Raw genomic sequence first — 16283 nt, 5'->3', positions numbered from 1 at the left:
CTCTCTCCTTTTTCTGCCCGATCCTCTTCATCTTTCCCTCTGCCTGCCAAGGGGTGATGTTCTCTAGGGGAAGGGCTCGCCACTCACTTGGGGAAGGGCTTTTCCCTGGTCTCTGCATATAAAGGGCAGGGCTCAGCCTGATGTCTCTTCCCAGGGAAGGAACATGTCTGTCATGAGCACAGTGGAATGTGTGTGTGAGAGAGAGAGAGATCAAAGAGCTGAGCTGTTCTCTGTCTAGCCATACACAATCCCCAGGAACCATTACTGATAGACAAACTGCAAACAATTACACACAAACCCACACCACCATGCTAAGCATCAAGTATGACACCAGTGGTTAGAGGCTCCAACTGAGATCAGGGCCCCGTTGTGCCGGGTGCTGCCCAGACACAGCGAGAGACAGTCCCTGCCCCAGCTGAGATCAGGGCCCCTTTGGGCTGGGCGCTGCACAGACACACAGCGAGAGACAGTCCCTGCCCCAGCTGAGATCAGGGCCCCGTTGTGCCGGGAGCTGCACAGACACACAGGGAGAGACAGTCCCTGCCCCAGCTGAGATCAGGACTATATTGTGGTCCCTTCACCATCTGAACAGACAGGACAGACAAAGGGTGGGAGAGGAAACTGAGGCACAGATTGGGCAAGTGACTCATCTAAAGTCACATAACACGTCAAAGCCATGATTCGAGTCGCTCTGTGACCCATCAACAATAAACACACCCAGCTTTTGCACGGTTTAACAGAAACCTTTAATGTCCCCATGATCATGATGATCCCTAGCTCCGATCTCGAGCTTTGCATCTGTAGATCTCAAAGTGCTTCATGCAGGAAGGTCAATATCAATATCCCCATTTCACAGATGGGGAAAGTGAAGCACAAGGGCAATGTTTACACGGCAGTTGGACACCTGCGCCTGGCTCATGCCACCTAACTCGGGCTCGAGCGAAGGAGCGGTTTAACTGCAGGATAGATGCTGGGGCTCTGGTTGGAGGCCACACCGTCTCCCTCGTGTGACAGCACCTTCAGCATGTTGCCTTCGTCCAGCCCCATGACCAAACCCTGAACGGGCCAGCGCTCGCCAGCCCTGTCTCTTCCGCGGACTGGACAAGCTCTGTCCTGTTGCACTCACAAGCCCAGTTTTCTCAGGGGCGGCTCCTAAAGACACTTGGGTCTGTTTGGAAGGTCACCTCTCAGCCTGGCCAGCCGCCCAGCCCTCCAGCTTTGCCAGGCCATCTCCTCCTGGGCTGCCGGGCCACGGGGTCACAGGGTGTTCGTTAGCCCCCAGCTCTCAATATAGTGCCCCCTTCACTGCCACGGAGAACCCCAACCCGGCTCCTCTGACAGAGACAGTGACCCCGGAGAGCGTCAAATAATGCACAGGGAAAGCTTCCATTTGGGATCGGGGGTGGGGGCACTGATCTACTTAAAAGTGCCCTAAGGTGGTAGCAAGTGGACAGCACATCCACACAGAAACCTCTGAAGCTGAGACCCCATCGTTAGTGACAGGAGTTAACGATCTGCTAGGGCAGGATGGGCAGAGGTGCGTCAGGTCACAGGCTGGACGGGAGCAGTCAGTGGGCCGGGGAAGAGAGCGGAGAGCGGAACCTGGCAGAGAGGTGAAAGGAAATGAATCGGGTGAAATCCAGGGGAAAGCCCAGATCCCCAGCTGGGGTCAATCAGTTCTGCTCCACTGGACACCGAATCGGGGCTGATTTACGTGACCTGGGGCAGACTCTTCTCTCCCAGTCCTGGGCGGGTGAGGGATAAATTGCCCCAGGGCTCTGCAGAGCCTGACGCCTACAGCCCAAGCCCTGCCCCCGCAGCGCTCTCCAGCCCCTGCTGCAATACGCAAAGCCAGAGATTGGAATCGCTCTTCTCTAGGCTGAGGTAGCATTGGGAGCCAGGACTCCTGGGTTCCATTCCCAGTGCTGGGCGAGGGGGAGGGGCTGGGAGCCAGGACTCCTGGGTTCTATTCCCAGCGCTGGGCGAGGGGGAGGGGCTGGGAGCCAGGACTCCTGGGTTCCATTTCCCACTTTGCCACCAATTCTCGGTGTAATTTGGGCAGGTCAGTGTCTGCCGCTCGGTTTCCCCACGTGTGACATGGGGATAACGGTGCCGCGCTCTGAGGTCTCCCCCGTACCCTGCTCAGAGCAGGACGGCGTCTCGCTGGCACATCCACTGCAATCCAGAGCTGCAGGTGTCAGAATGAAGCCGATTCCCGTTCACTGACCCACAGCTGTTCCCCTCAGCCCTGCCTGACACCGGGAGCCTGTGGGACAGAGGAGAGGGCCCCTGTCAGCACGTGTGGGTCCATCACACGCAGTCGGTAGCGGCTCTTCCCTGTTCCAATGAGATCCGCAGCCGTCGTCTCCTCCAGCTCTGCCCTGGGGGCTGCCCCCTCTCCCCAGTGTCAGGGCCCTGGCCAGGGTCTCAAATGGCCTCTCGCTGCCCAGAGCCCAGGGACCTGCTCCAGCCTCCTCCTCCCTGCTGGGCTAGACCCTGTCCATCTCCCTCCCCTGCTCCGCATCCCCTCCCCACCGGGCTGGGCCGACGCTGCCCCCTCCTGGTCCCCTCCTGCCACTCTGGCTGCTCTGTGTCTCCCCCTCGCCCCTGCCCCATTGTCTGGGGGATCCCCAGGGCTCTGGCCTGGCCCCTTTGCTCTTCTCCCTCCACACCCCGACTCTGGGCCACCTCCCCCACCCCCAGGGCTCCAGCTTCACCTCCTCTGGGGGCGGGGGGGGGAATAGAAGGGTCTTTGTCATCACCTTACACTGAAAATGACTTCCCCCAAAGTCCTGACCTTCCCCCAAACATCCCCTCCCCCCTGCTGCCCACGGAGGGGAGGGGAAGGGTTTGACTCAAGGAATCACTCACAGGGTCTGATCCAGCAGGGAGCCGTCCAGCCAGGTCCAGGCCTTCTCCAGGGAGGGGCGGGACAGTCCGACCCAGAACTGAGACATGCCTCGTGTCAGGGCCTGGAGGGACGCCTGCAGGGAGTGTGGGACAGGCAGCTGGGGACCAGAACCTGCTCTCAGCTCTTTTCTTCCAAATCCAAGTTCTCAACAACTTTAGCACCAGAACTACTGTCTGGCTGTCCACCTACCCCTGTACACACCTATCCATCCCCACGCATACCTCTCCATCTCGCCAACTATTCCCCATGTAGACTCTTCTGTCCACCCAGCCCCACACCTACCCCCTCTCTCTGTAGCCCTCAAGCCTCATAACTCTCTCTCTCTCACACACACACACTCAGCCCCTCTCTCCAGCTGAGTTTTGTAGGGCACATCCCAGAAGGGGGAGGATACAGGTAGCTTTAAGCCACCATTGTCAGTCCCTGATCTCAGGGCTGGTGATTTAGGCTGAGATTTGTCGTAGCTGCCTAGGGGATTTGGACACCCTGATATTAACAATTAATGGGAGTGGGGTGTCCAAGTCCTTTAGGCAGCACTGACAATCCTAGATTCACCATGTAGCATATACGAGTCCTCGGACTCTGTACCCAGGGCCCAGGCCTGCAGGGGCAGCTCCAGCAGGATGTTACTGTCCCCTTTACCAGCTCCTCCCGGTCCCGGATCACCAGCAGCTGGGAGCCCCTCGCTGAGCAGTCGGTGCGGCTCTCACTCCATGTTTTACTTTCTTTGCCGACCCAGTAGCACTTGTCCCTGTGCAGCTGCCAGTCCGTGGGGCAGAGTTTGCACCCGGAGCCCCCTGCAGAGAGACAGGATTCATTAATGCTCTGAGCATTCAGGGCCTCGTTCCCGGCTACTCCCTTCCTGTGACTGGCGCTGGGATGGGGATAAAATGGGTTTGAGTCCCCTTTGTGCTCCCTGAAATCTGGGGATAGGCCGGGCCCTGCCTGGCTTCTGGCATCAGTTAGAGCAGTCTCGGGGCTGCTCTGCCTTATCCATTGCTCCCATATGGGCCCTGGGGAGCAGAGAATACCCATAGTGCACTGCACTCTACCCACACACACCAATCTGCTCCCTACTTTGGGGGTTGGGAACAGAGTGTGTGAGGGGCTCTTACTCCAGCCCCACACTAGGCAGGGAGGTCTCCAGGGCAGAAGGGACCTCATGGGACTATTTGCATCCATTTTAAGGCTACATTATTGTGCCAGAGTGGCCTAGAAGGGGCTTAGGACAACTGAAGATGCGTTGGGGGCTGGTTAGTGGAAATCTAACAGGATATGGGAGGGGAGGTGGTAACTGGGGAGAACAGGAGAGAAGGTGGGATCCCAGGGATGCCTGGGAATGGGAGGGGGTGAGTCCATGAGACTGTCTCTCTGCTGGGATCCGTCCCTGCTCTGCAAACATTTGGCCATCCTGGTATTAGATTATTTTAAGACCCCCCTTGAGCAGTACCGGGCATGGCCACTAGATGTCGCTTCCACCCCCCACCCCCCCGCAGTCTCAGCAGAGCCCCCACACCCAGTCCCAGCTGAGGCAGATCCATTCCTAGCCTGGCACCCAGCGGGGCTGGTGGCTAGATCGGTGCAACCAGCAGGGGGCGGCGTGTCCCTGTCCTGCAGGATCCCCAGGGGCTGGGACGGCAGCTGGGTTTCCACTGGCCGTGCCCGGGGCGGAGAGCGGCTCAGAGACACACGAGCTGGGGTTACCTGCTGGGCCGGGCTGGGCCGGGGGGCACAGACGTTGGCTCAGCTGGGATTGGAAACGCTCCAGGCGGGCGCTGCATTCTGCCGTGCTGGGGTCTGCGCTCCCAGGGGGTGTCGCTGTATCTCTGCTCCCGGCTCCTTCGCTCCCAGGGGGTGTCGCTGTATCTCTGCTCCCGGCTCCTTCACTCCCAGGGGCTTCCGGGGTCTGTCCGTTCTCGGACATCAAGTGGGAAACTGCAAAGCAGCGTCGGTGGGAGTGAGGTGGCGGGTCAGTGTGATGGGGAGTTGCTGGGGAAAAGCACTGGCAGAGACACAGGGCCTGGCCCAAAGCCCATTCAGCCCCATCTTCACCAACTCCCATGGACTTCAGAACAGCCCCAAAGGGCCACAGTCCAAATGAGTGGCTTGGGATTGAAAATCAGTGGGAGCTGGGTGCCTAAATCCCTTGGGCCTCTTTGCAAACCCACCTCATCTTTGCATCTAAGTTATCCAGCCCCCATCAAAGCAGTATCAAAACACCTCAGAGTCTTTGCTAGATTTTGCCTCCCAGTCGCACTCTGTGAGGCAGGGCACAGGGCTGTTATCCCCATTGTACAGGTGGGGAAACTGAGGCACAGAGCTCTTCACAGTGGTGTGGACCAGCCTGGGTTCCGAGCAGGGACAGGCCACCTCAGCCGCCCCTCTGGGGCTGCAGGTTCAATACAGTGTAGCCCTCCTCACTGTGCGTCCTGCCCTGGAGAGAGGAGGGTCCGGGAGCCACGTGGGCGGGGGTGTGAGATCGCACAGGAAGCCGAGACTCTGGGCTGCAGCTGCGTGGGAGTCAGGGCGGGGGTCACAGCTTCCGGCGTCAGGGGCTCTCTGCTGGTGTGGAAGTTGCCTCAGTGAAAACAGGCCTCCCAGAAGCCTCCCCCTCCAATGCAGCCATCCTGAGGGGCGCAGCCTGTCAGTTGCGGAGTTTATCTGACCCGTCACTTGCTGTCTCTGTCCTTCACCCACATTCCCTGTGAAGAAGGGGAGGATCATGGGGACAGATTGTTCAAGGGGTTTAGGCACTTAAAGCTGCAAAGAGACTCTGAGTGGGGTTTTCAGAAGCACCTAGGCCCAGATCCTCAAAAGGATTTAGGTGCCTAACTCCCGTGGGTGTTGGGCACCTAAATACATTTGAGAACCTGGGCCCTAGGAGCCCAATTCCAATTGACTTCAATAGGCATTAGTCACCGAGTGGGTTGTTTTTAGGCGCCTAGATGCAGTGTTAGGTACTTAAACCCCTGTGGAATTCCAGCCTTAAGGGACCAGCCCAGTGTCACACGGGGAATCAGTGGCAGAACCAGGAACAGGTCCCAGAGCTCCTGAGTCCCAGATTAGCACCAAAACCAGTGGCCAGCCTTCCTCTCGGGATGCCTGTGAGCTCCTGCCCCGTCCCACCATCCTGCGGCGAACGGCCAGCTCTGTCTGACACGTCAGCCTGGTGATGGGAACACAACCTTCAGGGGGAAACATTCCCAGCCACATTTTGGGGACGCCCCTTCTCCATTTTATCCACCAGCTACATTTCCTCACTATTACGTGTTGAGGACAGTTGTATGGAAACGTCCACGGCTGACGAAAAGCTGGGGGGACACTAGGATCATTTCCCCCGCCCCCAGATTTTGAAGCAAGTGGAAATGTTTCAAAATTTGAAATTACAACAATCCCTTTACAACTCCCCAGCCGGTGGTACAGTCGAGTACCCAGCGTGATTAATGGAAAAGCAGCGTGAGGAGGAAATCGGGATTCAAGATTTAGCTCTGCCGTATGACCTTGGCCAAGTAATTTCAACTCATTTGCTTTGACTGTCTTGTCTACTGAGATTCTGAGCTCTTGGAGGGGCAGGAACTGTCTCTCGCTGTGTGTCTGTGCAGCGCCCGGCACAACGGGGCCCTGATCTCAGCTGGGGCAGGGACTGTCTCTCGCTGTGGGTCTGAACAGCTCCTGGCACAATGGGGCCCTGATCTCAGCTGGGTTACTAGTGCAATGTTAATAAAACTTTCCATTGACTTAGATGACCTTTGAAGTTGAATCGCCCCCTCACTGCCCAGTCTAGCGTGAAAACAGCTCCTGTCCTCATTTTACTTCCTCTCCTGTACACAAAGAGAAACCACAGTGTTACCCCTGCCGCCCAAGTAAACAAGGTTACAAACAGGAACAGAGCAGCAAATGGCATCTTCTGCCCAGAGCCAAGCTGGCTCCTTACAGCCCAGCACAGACACATTCTAGGCTGCAAATAGGCTGTAGGCCCTTGGACCAGCCTTCTCTTATTGGTATTATATCTATGACTGTGGAGCCTAGAGGCCCAGCTGTGCCCAGACACACAACGAGAGACAGTCCTGGCCCCAGCTGATCAGGGCCCCGTGGTGCCGGGCGCTGCACAGACACACAGGGAGAGACAGTCCCCGCCCCAGCTGAGATCAGGGCCCCGTTGTGCCGGGCGCTGCACAGACACACAGGGAGAGACAGTCCTGGCCCCAGCTGAGATCAGGGCCCCGTGGTGCCGGGCGCTGCACAGACACACAGCAAGAGACGGTCCCTGCCTCAAAGAACTTGCAATCTACTTAGATGAAGGAGGCACGATCTCCATTTTTTCGATGGGGAAACTGAGGCCCAGAGCACTTGCCCACAGTCACACAGGGAGTCTGTGGCAGAGTCAGGAATTGATGCTAGAGCTAAGAGTGGCTTACAGCCAAATGGAGGGTATTTCACGTGAGCATGAAGGTGGTGCTCCTAAATTCCTTAAGGGCTTCTGAAAATCTCCCTGTAAATAGACAAGGCAAATCATTGGCTGGGGAGGGAACGGAAACACAAAGGCAAAGTGCCTTGTGCAAAAGTCACCCAGCAGATGTGGGAACAAAACCCAGGTCTGTTAAAGACAATATCCTCTTTCTACAGGTCTGGAGCGCTCCCTGTGTCTCCATTGCTCTGACTATCTCTGGGGCTGTGTATGTATTAGAAAGAGTCGGTCAAAAATCCGAATTTATGTGCCACAGGCAATTCCAATATTTCAACATTTGTTTTTGCCCTGAATTGGGACGAAAAGTCAAAGTATCAAAAGCTTGTCTGTGGAAGGAAAAATTCAGAATCAACCTGATTGGGAAGGATGAAATGTTTCACTTCAGGTGGGTTCAATATTGACCTGCCGCTGCCTAGGCTGCTGGGAGTTGTAGTTTTGTGCCTCATGCTGCTGTTCCTCCTTATGGACCAGGCTCCCTGGCTGGACTACATCTCCCATGATGCACCGCAGGCTTGGGACTCCCAAGGTGCACTGCAGTGACACAGCCAGAGCGGAGATATATATACATGTGTAAGCCCCAAGGTGCTTCCCTGGGTTCCTGGGGCTCTGTGTGCCAGTAGCTCAGGGAGAGGCGCTGTCCCTGGGAGGAAGGTGACTCCCAGGTTAGAGACCTTTGTTGGGAGGGGGGTTTGAGCATTGGCCTGCTAAACCCAGAGTTGTGAGTTCAATCCTTGAGGGGGCCATTTAGGGATCTGGGGCAAAAATTGGGGATTGGTCCTGCTTTGAGCAGGGGGTTGGACTAGATGACCTCCTGAGGTCCCTTCCAACCCTGATATGCTGTGTTTGTGAAAACTCCCCCCACAGCCTGGCTGAGTTTAGCCCCCATCTCCCTAGGGAAAATCAGCCACCCCATGGCACCACTGCTCTGGCTGCTAGCCCGGGGCTGCCGCCGGCTGGGAGTGTGGCTGAGTGCTGGGGTGGGAGACTGAAGTAAGGATTTTTAGGCTAGTTTAGTAACCTGCCCCCGGAGCTGTACACCCCTTGGAGGTGAGGAGAAATCCTGGGAGCAGCAGCAGCCTGACCCCTGCATGAAGAGGACGCCTGCCCGCAGTGATCATCAGCCCCTCTGCAGTCCAGAGCCATCTCTGACCGTGAGGATCCGGCGTGGAGTTGTGAGTCGCCATCCTTCCGTTAGCTAGTCAGGGAGATGGTTCGGGAGAAACCCCCCCTACTCCTGGGAAATGTGCCCTCAAGCCAGAGGGTCCGGGTTTGGGGATTTTATAACCTGCTGCCTATTAAACCCGTGGCGGGACTGACGGCCTTATCCCACGCACGAGTCCTTTGGGCTGCACTGAGCCCAGTCAGCCAGGCTGCTAACAGACACAGATGATATCGTGGTCACAGGTCGTCAAAGGCCCCTACAAGTACGCGCACCAACGGGACACTAATTTCACCTTTGCTAGATCAGGTCACGTGACTGGGGAAATTCATGGGTATTATCAGCGTGGGCACCGGTTTCCTCTGGAATAGTGTTCTATTTATCTCCTGTCTAATATAATGACGGTGTAGAATATATTGTATGTGTCTGTGTTATTTCTTGGGAGTCTCCAGCTAACTGGCAAGTAAGTGGGGGTTACCCTGGGCTGAGAATTTTCCTCCCAAGCTGCCCTGGTGACCCTGCCAGGCAGGAGTGAGGTGGGTAGTGGCATCGGCAAATAAATTCATACGGGAAGCAAATAAAAATGTTACACCCTGGGGAGCAGAAGGTGGGATCCAGAAAAACCCAGGCCCGTCCCTCAAAACACGTCAGGGGATTGGTGCTAAAGAAGGTAACCGGGGGGATAGGGAGCGCTACACATATAGCAAAATCCAAATTTCCTTTTTTAAAACACACATTTGGCTGACGAATTCTCAACCAGGGCTAGTATTGGAGTTGGCTGACATTTTTTGCTAATTTTAAAATGTTTATGTAATTTTGAAACAAAAAATGAGGGAAAATGTTGATGAAACGGTCACCCAATTCTCCCCACTCCCTCCCGTTCTTTCAACCAACTTGCAGAGCTTTTCAAATTCTGAGCTTTCAGAATTTAGGGGGGTTTTTTGAATTTTGAACAGAGGGTGACAAGGATTTTTTTAAAATATATCAGTAAATTTCCCCCCTTATTTTTAACCAGTTCCAGTGTATGCCTGGATCTATCTAGTTATCCATCCATCCCCATGCACACCCATTTCCCTATATATTTAATTTTCTCTCCACGTTACAGTCAAGCTCTTCGGAGCATCAAAAAAATGTACCAGGTAGTGCGAGGGGCTCCACAATGGAGTTCTGGAGGGACCGGCTAATCATAGAATTATAGAATATCAGAGTTGGAAGGGACCTCTGGAGGTCATCTAGTCCAACCCCCTGCCCAGAGCAGGACCAAACCCAACTAAATCATCCCAGCCAGGGCTTTGTCAAGCTTGACCTTAAAAACTTCTAAGGAAGGGGATTCCACCACCTCCCTAGGTAACGCATTCCAGTGTTTCACCACCCTCCTAGTGAGAAAGTTTTTCCTAATATCCAACCTAAATCTCCCCCACTGCAACTTGAGACCATTACTCCTTGTCCTGTCATCTGCTATCACTGAGAATAGTCTAGATCCATCCTCTTTGGATCCACCTTTCAGGTAGTTAAAAGCAGCTATCAAATCCCCCCTCATTCTTCTCTTCCGTAGACTAAACAATCCCAGTTTCCTCAGCCTCTCCTCATAAGTCATGTGTTCCAGTCCCCTAATCATTTTTGTTGCCCTTCGCTGGACTCTTTTCAATTTCTCCACATCCTTCTTGTAGTGTGGAGCCCAAAACTGGACACAGTACTCCAGATGAGGCCTCACCAATGTCGAATAGAGGGGAACGATCACGTCCCTCGATCTGCTGGCAATGCCCCTACTTATACATCCCAAAATGCCATTGGCCTTCTTGGCAACAAGGGCACACTGTTGATTCATATCCAGCTTCTCGTCCACTGTCACCCCTAGGTCCTTCTCTGCAGAACTGCTGCCTAGCCATTCGGTCCCTAGTCTGTAGCGGTGCATGCTATACACTGATGGACCCGCACAAATAAACACGGAGCTGTCAGCTACTCACCCCGAATCCCCAGCACTATCACAGCAATCATCAGGACAACGTTCCCAATCCATCCGACCCACAGCGCTGTCCGATGCCACCGGGGACTTGGGGGACCTGTAAGAGCCAACGTCTGGTGAAAACCAGTCGGAACCTAGTATACGAAAGACTGTTTCAAAGAAAAATACATCCCCAGCGTGGGTAGAATCCGATGCCCACAGGGAGTTGATTACAGGATTGGGGCCTATACACTCCCCTGTTCATCTGGTTTCCCTTCGGAGGCCAGTCTGGGATGACTGGAGAGCTGTCTGACTTTTAATGTAAAGGCAATGAGGTGAAATTTTGGCCCTTTTCTTGAAAATGGGAATTTTTATGAAAATATGAACATTTTCTCAATATTTTACATTTCCCACACTTTTAAATGACCCCCCCTTTTTTATTCTTCACCATATTTGTTTGTTGTTTTTCAAATTCTTTTTCTGTTTGATTGCATTATTCTTAATTATTGTCTATTGTGTTCATTATGTATATTGTCAATTTGCATACCTTGGCTGTAACATGCACGCCAATGGAAAGTCCAGGAGGAAATAATGTCACAAATTAGCAAGGTAGCAGCTGCATGGACCAGCTTAAACACGATTCAGTCATTGCAAATCTACAGTTTAAAGACCAAACTATGAATGTTCAGCTCAAATGTTATTTCCACCCTAATGCATAGATGTGAAAGCTGGAAATCCACCAAAGGCATAGACAGATGTCTAAATACCTTGGAAAGCAAATGCCTTAGAAAATTACTAAACATTAAATGCAATTAATTAATAACAAATGCCAAGAGTCCAACATCACCTGCTCTCTAAAGTTATCCAGAACAGAAGTTGGAAAGATCTGGGATGCGTTTTCTTTGGCCACTGTTGGCAGACAGGATATTGGGCTAGATGGACCATTGGTCTGACCCAGTATGGCCGTTCTTAGGTTAAGAATGAAGAGGAGCATCGGCCATTGGGCAGCTGGAAGAACATGCAAAGGGGGCCTAGCAAAGGATCCCTCCATCGAGCCGTCCTTCGAGAGAGAGCGCGTTTACAGAACTTAACAATACAAAAGACAGGCAAACAGCAGCCCAGGTTAGCCAGGGATGGTGGAGCCTGGGTCGTGCCCTGAGCAACCTACAATGGCCCGGGCAGGATTCGGCATCACTATTATTACTTTGCTTTCCCAGATTTGATTTTCTCAGAGGTTTCCCATTTGCAACTTTTTTGGCTGGAAACATTTTCCCATTTGTAAACATCTCTGGTTCGGTGCTTTCTCTTTGCATTTTCAAGGTTTAATTACTATGTTGCATGGCCAAGCTTGATTGGTCAGCTTAGCCAAATGACATTATTATTTCAAACTTAACATCTTTCAATCTTCAAGACAGAGAATCACAGAAATGTAGGGCTGGAAGGGACCTCAAGAGGTCATGTAGCCCACCTTCCCCCTCCCTCACCCCTCACGGAGCTAGGACCATATTTACCCCTAGACCATCAGTGACTGGTGTTTGTTTAACCTATTCTTAAAAACCTCCAGTGACTGAGTTTCCACAACCTCCCTAGCTAACCTGTTTCAGTGCTTAACTACCCTTAGCGTTAGAAAGTTTTTCCTAAAATCTCACCTAAATCTCCCCTGCTGCAAATTAAGCTGATTACTATTTATTGTACCTTCAGTGGCCATGGAGAGCAATTGATCTACACCCTCTTTATAATAACCTTTTTCATACTGGAAGACTGGTCTCATGTCCCCCCTCCTCCGTCTCTCCTCTAGACTAAACACGTACAATTCTTCAACCTCTCCTCGTCAATCATGTTTTCTAAACCTCTTCTAAACATTTCTCTGTCTTGAAATCAAAACACTTCAAAATGATGATGTTTGAAAACAAAAAATGGTGATTAAAAAGATTCCATGGAAAAGGTCCAAGAACAAGAATATCTGCCCTTGTCACAAACTGATTGAACTAACCACAGTTTAACTATGAGCTACTCTGAGATTCCCAGGCCGGAAGGGACCATTCTGGTTGTTTTGTCTGACTTCCGGTATTACACACACCAGAGAGCATCCTCAAAATAATTCCTAGAGCAGATCTTATAGAAGACTCACCCCGGGTTGATTTAAAACTTGTCAGTGATGCCGAATCCACCACGACCTTTGGTAAAATGTTTCAATGATTAATTCCTCTCCCTGTTAAAAATTTACACCTTATTTCCAGTCTGAATTTGTCTAGCTTCAACTTGCAGCCATTGGATCTTGTTAGAACCTTTCTATGCTAGATTGGAGAGCTTGTTATTCAATATTTTTCCTCATGTAGATACCTATAGACTGTCATCAGGTCACCCCTTAACCCTCTTTTTATTAAATAGATTGAGCTCCTTGAGTCTATCACTACAAGGCAGGTTTTCTGATCCTTTAATTATTCTTGTGGCTCTTCTCTGACCCCTTCTCCAATTTAGCAACATCCTTCCTGAATTGTGGGCACCAGAACTGGACACAGGATTCCAGCAGCGGTTGCAGCAGGGCCAAATCAAGAGGTAAAGAAACTGCCCTGCTCCTACTCGAGATCCCCATTTATGCATCCCAGGGTCGCATTAGCTTTTTAGGCCACAGTGTCGCACTAGGAGTTCATGGTCAGCTGATTATCCACCCCCCATTCCTGAATCCTTTTCAGAGTCCCTGCTCCCCAGGACAGAGTGCCCCTGTAAGCGTGGCCTGCATGCTTTGTTCCTGTTGGACTCACTCATGTCAGTTAGGGCCCAGTTCAACAAAACATCCCTATTCAGCAAAGAACTTGGACGTGGGTTTAACTTGAACAGTGTGCTCCGGTCCCATTGACCGTAATTGGGCTTAAGGAAGTGGTTAACGAGAGGCACATGTGTTAAGTTCTGTGCTGAATTGGGGCCACAGCATAAGGAGGAATAATTCTAATCAAAGCCGGCATTTGTAGGTGACAATCTCTGGCCTGGGTTATGCAGGGGGGTCAGACTTCACGATCAGAGTGACATTTAGACATGCAACGTTGTGTGAATCACAGACGCCTAGCAAGAGGCCTTGAAGACGCTGGGCGCACGGGATGAAATTCACCCCTGTATAGAGAACCCACACAAAGTCCAGGCACCACTCTAGTCCTATTTTGCAGGCTAGAAGTAGGGCATTGGCCTTTGCGCTTGGCCCTCTGCAGAGATGTGAATTTCCCCACCGAGGTTGGGAGAGGAAACAATAGCTTAAATATAGCTGCTGTGAAGTCACGGCTGCCCAGAGCGAGTTGAGAACCGTAGCTTCTCGAAGAGTTTCTTAAGAAGCATGCTAATGCTGTGCATTGCAGAGATTCTGTGCAGGAAGGGAAGTGCAACCCCGGGGCTTGTGATTCTGGGCTTCTCCAAAACAGCCCCAGGTGTCAATTAGAGCAGCCCTGGGGTTGCTTTAATTTATGGACAGTCCCGAGAAACTTGGATTATCTGGAGCAGCAGAAATTCTCCTTCCTGCTCCCAGGCCCACCCCTGCTGGAAACTGTTCTCCACTAGGGTTTTTTTGGGGGGAGGCACTGTAGCTTATGACTGCCCTACGCTATACCTGCAAATTCTCCTCTGGCCACTTGCAGCAAAATCCTGCCCCTGTGTGCTGCAGATGTGGGGTGTAAGGGCCGAGGCAGGCTGGGTGCTGAGCTGTGTATGGAAAACTGGCTCCAGCTCTGGGGGGCTGAGCACCTGACCAAAATAAGGACCCACCATGTCCAGATTCCCAGTGCAGGGGCTTACCCCGGAAGCTAGCCTTCCCCGCCCAGCCAGCGCTCCTCAGCTTTCGAGTAGCAGCTCCGTGGACCATTACAGAGGATGCCCGGCGGCAGAATTACGTTGCGTGTACCGGTTTTCCTCGGAAGGAAGAGTCAATTACGGTAGCGCCCTGAGAGGCTGTGTGAGATCAGGGCCCTGTTGGGCTGGGGGCTGCAGGAGCATATAGCCAGAGACAGCCCCCACTGTCTCAATAGCACGTAGAGTTCATATTGTTCCTACAGCTCATCCCCACTCCAGGGAGGTCTCTGAGCAGTGCAAATTATTCTTGCCAATGCCCTAGTAGCCTGAGTCCGTCATGCAACCATCTAGAATTCCACAAGCCCCCAGCGAGAGCTCGGTGGGTCGTAACGGGAGAAGTCTGATGCACCACCCGGGCAGGCGAGTGGGAGCATGGACTTCCCCTTTCCACCCCAGGCTTCTGCACCGAGAGAGCCCCGCACACACAAGTGAGCAGCTACAGAGAGCTGATCAAAAGTGTTTCAGCCACCTCCCCCAAAGCCAGAAATTCCCCTGGCACAGACCTGCTCTGGGCTTCCCAGCAAAATCCATCTTTGGGTTTACGACGAACCCCCCGGGAAATAAAGGTCACTTACTGAGGGGCTGAGCTGAAAGAGGCGTCCTGGAGCCAGGAAAGCCAGAGGGGAGGTTCAGATCAGCATAGACTATCTCCCCAGCCATGATGCGAGCAGCTGATACGAGCACCTGGCTGTGCTCTCAGGGCAGCCGGGGCTTGGTCTGTGAATGTAATTGACATCAATCCAATGTCAGGAAGTGCCGCCTCTGAGAGCTGAATTCCGCTCCTCTCACATGTGACTGCAAAGGGTCCTGTCACAGCCCGGGCTGTCTGGGTCCTGCAGCCTTAAACCAGTGCAACTGGCCTTGAAATGTAGAGACTGGTGCAGCCTTGGGGCCAGGGATTTCAGAGGCACCGTAGCTTTCAGGTAGCTGTAATAGGGTCTAGTCACAGGGGCTAAACTATTGGGCTGGGAATTAAAATTCCTGGCTTTGTTCTCATCTCAGTTCTGACCTGCTGTGTGAATTTGCACAAGTCACTTCTTTCCCCCGTGCTTCAGTTTCCCCGCCTGCTTCGTATGTATTTCAGTTGTGAACTCTTTGCAGCATGGACTCCCTGTGTGTCTGTGCAGCACCAGACACGATGGGGCCCTGATCTCAGCGGGGGATCAACTCTCATTGAAACTAGGTGCCTAAATATCTCTGAAGGTCTGCTCCTAAGTGACTTTCCAAGACGACACACTAAATTTGTGGCAGAACTTTGCAACCCAGGTCTCCTGGGTCCCAGTCCAGTGCATTAACCAGAAGACCATCTTCAGTTCTCTTTTTAACACCACTTGAGGACATTGGTTCATCCTGGGAATGATTTACCCAGTGCCGCTGTTGTGCCTGGCATTTTGCTGGTGAAAGGTTCACTGTGATGTAGCATTAGAACGGATCAATATCATAGTTCAAAGAGTTCACAGGGACTAATGGAAGAACAAACTAGCCGGACTAGTTATTGACTGAAACCTTGGACGATGTATTTTGCGAGTGTGGCCTGAGCACGCATCGGAAAATATTACTCTCATACCACAACCGGCCAGCCGAGAAAGCTGTCGTGTGACAGTGGTTAACAAGTATTAACAGGGCTCTTGGGCCGGATCGCAGCTGCTGTGAATTCGCCCTATTTCTGTTGGAATCCATCGTGCCAGAGAGCCCCCCGCCAGTGCAAGGTAATTTTTTCCAATGTGCGAAGTAATGCACATTGGGAAAACTAATCCCAGCTATGCCGACACAATGATGGGGTCTAAATTGGCTGTTGCCACCCAAGCAAGAGATCTTGGAGTCACCATGGCTTGTTCTCCGAAAACGTGCAGCAGCCGTAAAAGGGTAGCAGTATGTTAGGAAAGGGATAGAAAATAAGACAGACAATATCATAATATATATCCGTGTATAAATCCGTGGTGCGCCTACACCTTGAATACTG

At 52.5% G+C, this 16283-nt stretch overlaps 1 protein-coding gene across 2 annotated transcripts; it reads right to left on the bottom strand.

The window, feature by feature from the left end:
• Window positions 1-728: 728 nt before the first annotated feature.
• LOC141998122 (killer cell lectin-like receptor subfamily B member 1B allele C) lies at window positions 729-15057 on the bottom strand. Of its 2 annotated transcripts, none has more exons than XM_074970754.1 (7): window positions 14896-15057; window positions 10506-10601; window positions 4616-4846; window positions 3554-3708; window positions 2872-3008; window positions 2138-2266; window positions 729-1602 (listed from the first exon to the last, which is right to left on the bottom strand). In XM_074970754.1, exons 1-6 carry the CDS (start codon window positions 14978-14980, stop codon window positions 2143-2145), a joined length of 828 nt encoding a protein of 275 aa, XP_074826855.1. In that variant the 5' UTR covers window positions 14981-15057; the 3' UTR covers window positions 729-1602; window positions 2138-2142. The 2 variants fall into 2 exon arrangements, with proteins under 2 accessions (XP_074826855.1, XP_074826856.1); XM_074970755.1 differs by having other exon boundaries at window positions 2872-2984; window positions 14896-15056.
• Window positions 15058-16283: the final 1226 nt, after the last annotated feature.

The sequence above is a fragment of the Natator depressus genome, chromosome 14, assembly GCF_965152275.1.
Source record: "Natator depressus isolate rNatDep1 chromosome 14, rNatDep2.hap1, whole genome shotgun sequence".
NCBI lineage: Eukaryota > Metazoa > Chordata > Testudines > Cheloniidae > Natator > Natator depressus.
This window is presented reverse-complemented; position numbering and strand designations above follow the sequence as displayed.

Excerpts from the sequence above, each read along its gene's own strand:
- LOC141998122 (XM_074970754.1), bottom strand. The coding sequence starts at position 14,980 with ATGGCTGGGGAGATAGTCTATGCTGATCTGAACCTCCCCTCTGGCTTT. Across the intron at positions 10,602-14,895 it reads TCTTTCAGCTCAGCCCCTCA|GTCCCCCAAGTCCCCGGTGG; the intron begins GTAAGTGACCTT and ends TGGCTCTTACAG. Across the intron at positions 3,009-3,553 it reads TCCGGGACCGGGAGGAGCTG|CTGCCTGTCCCACACTCCCT; the intron begins GTAAAGGGGACA and ends TCTGGTCCCCAG.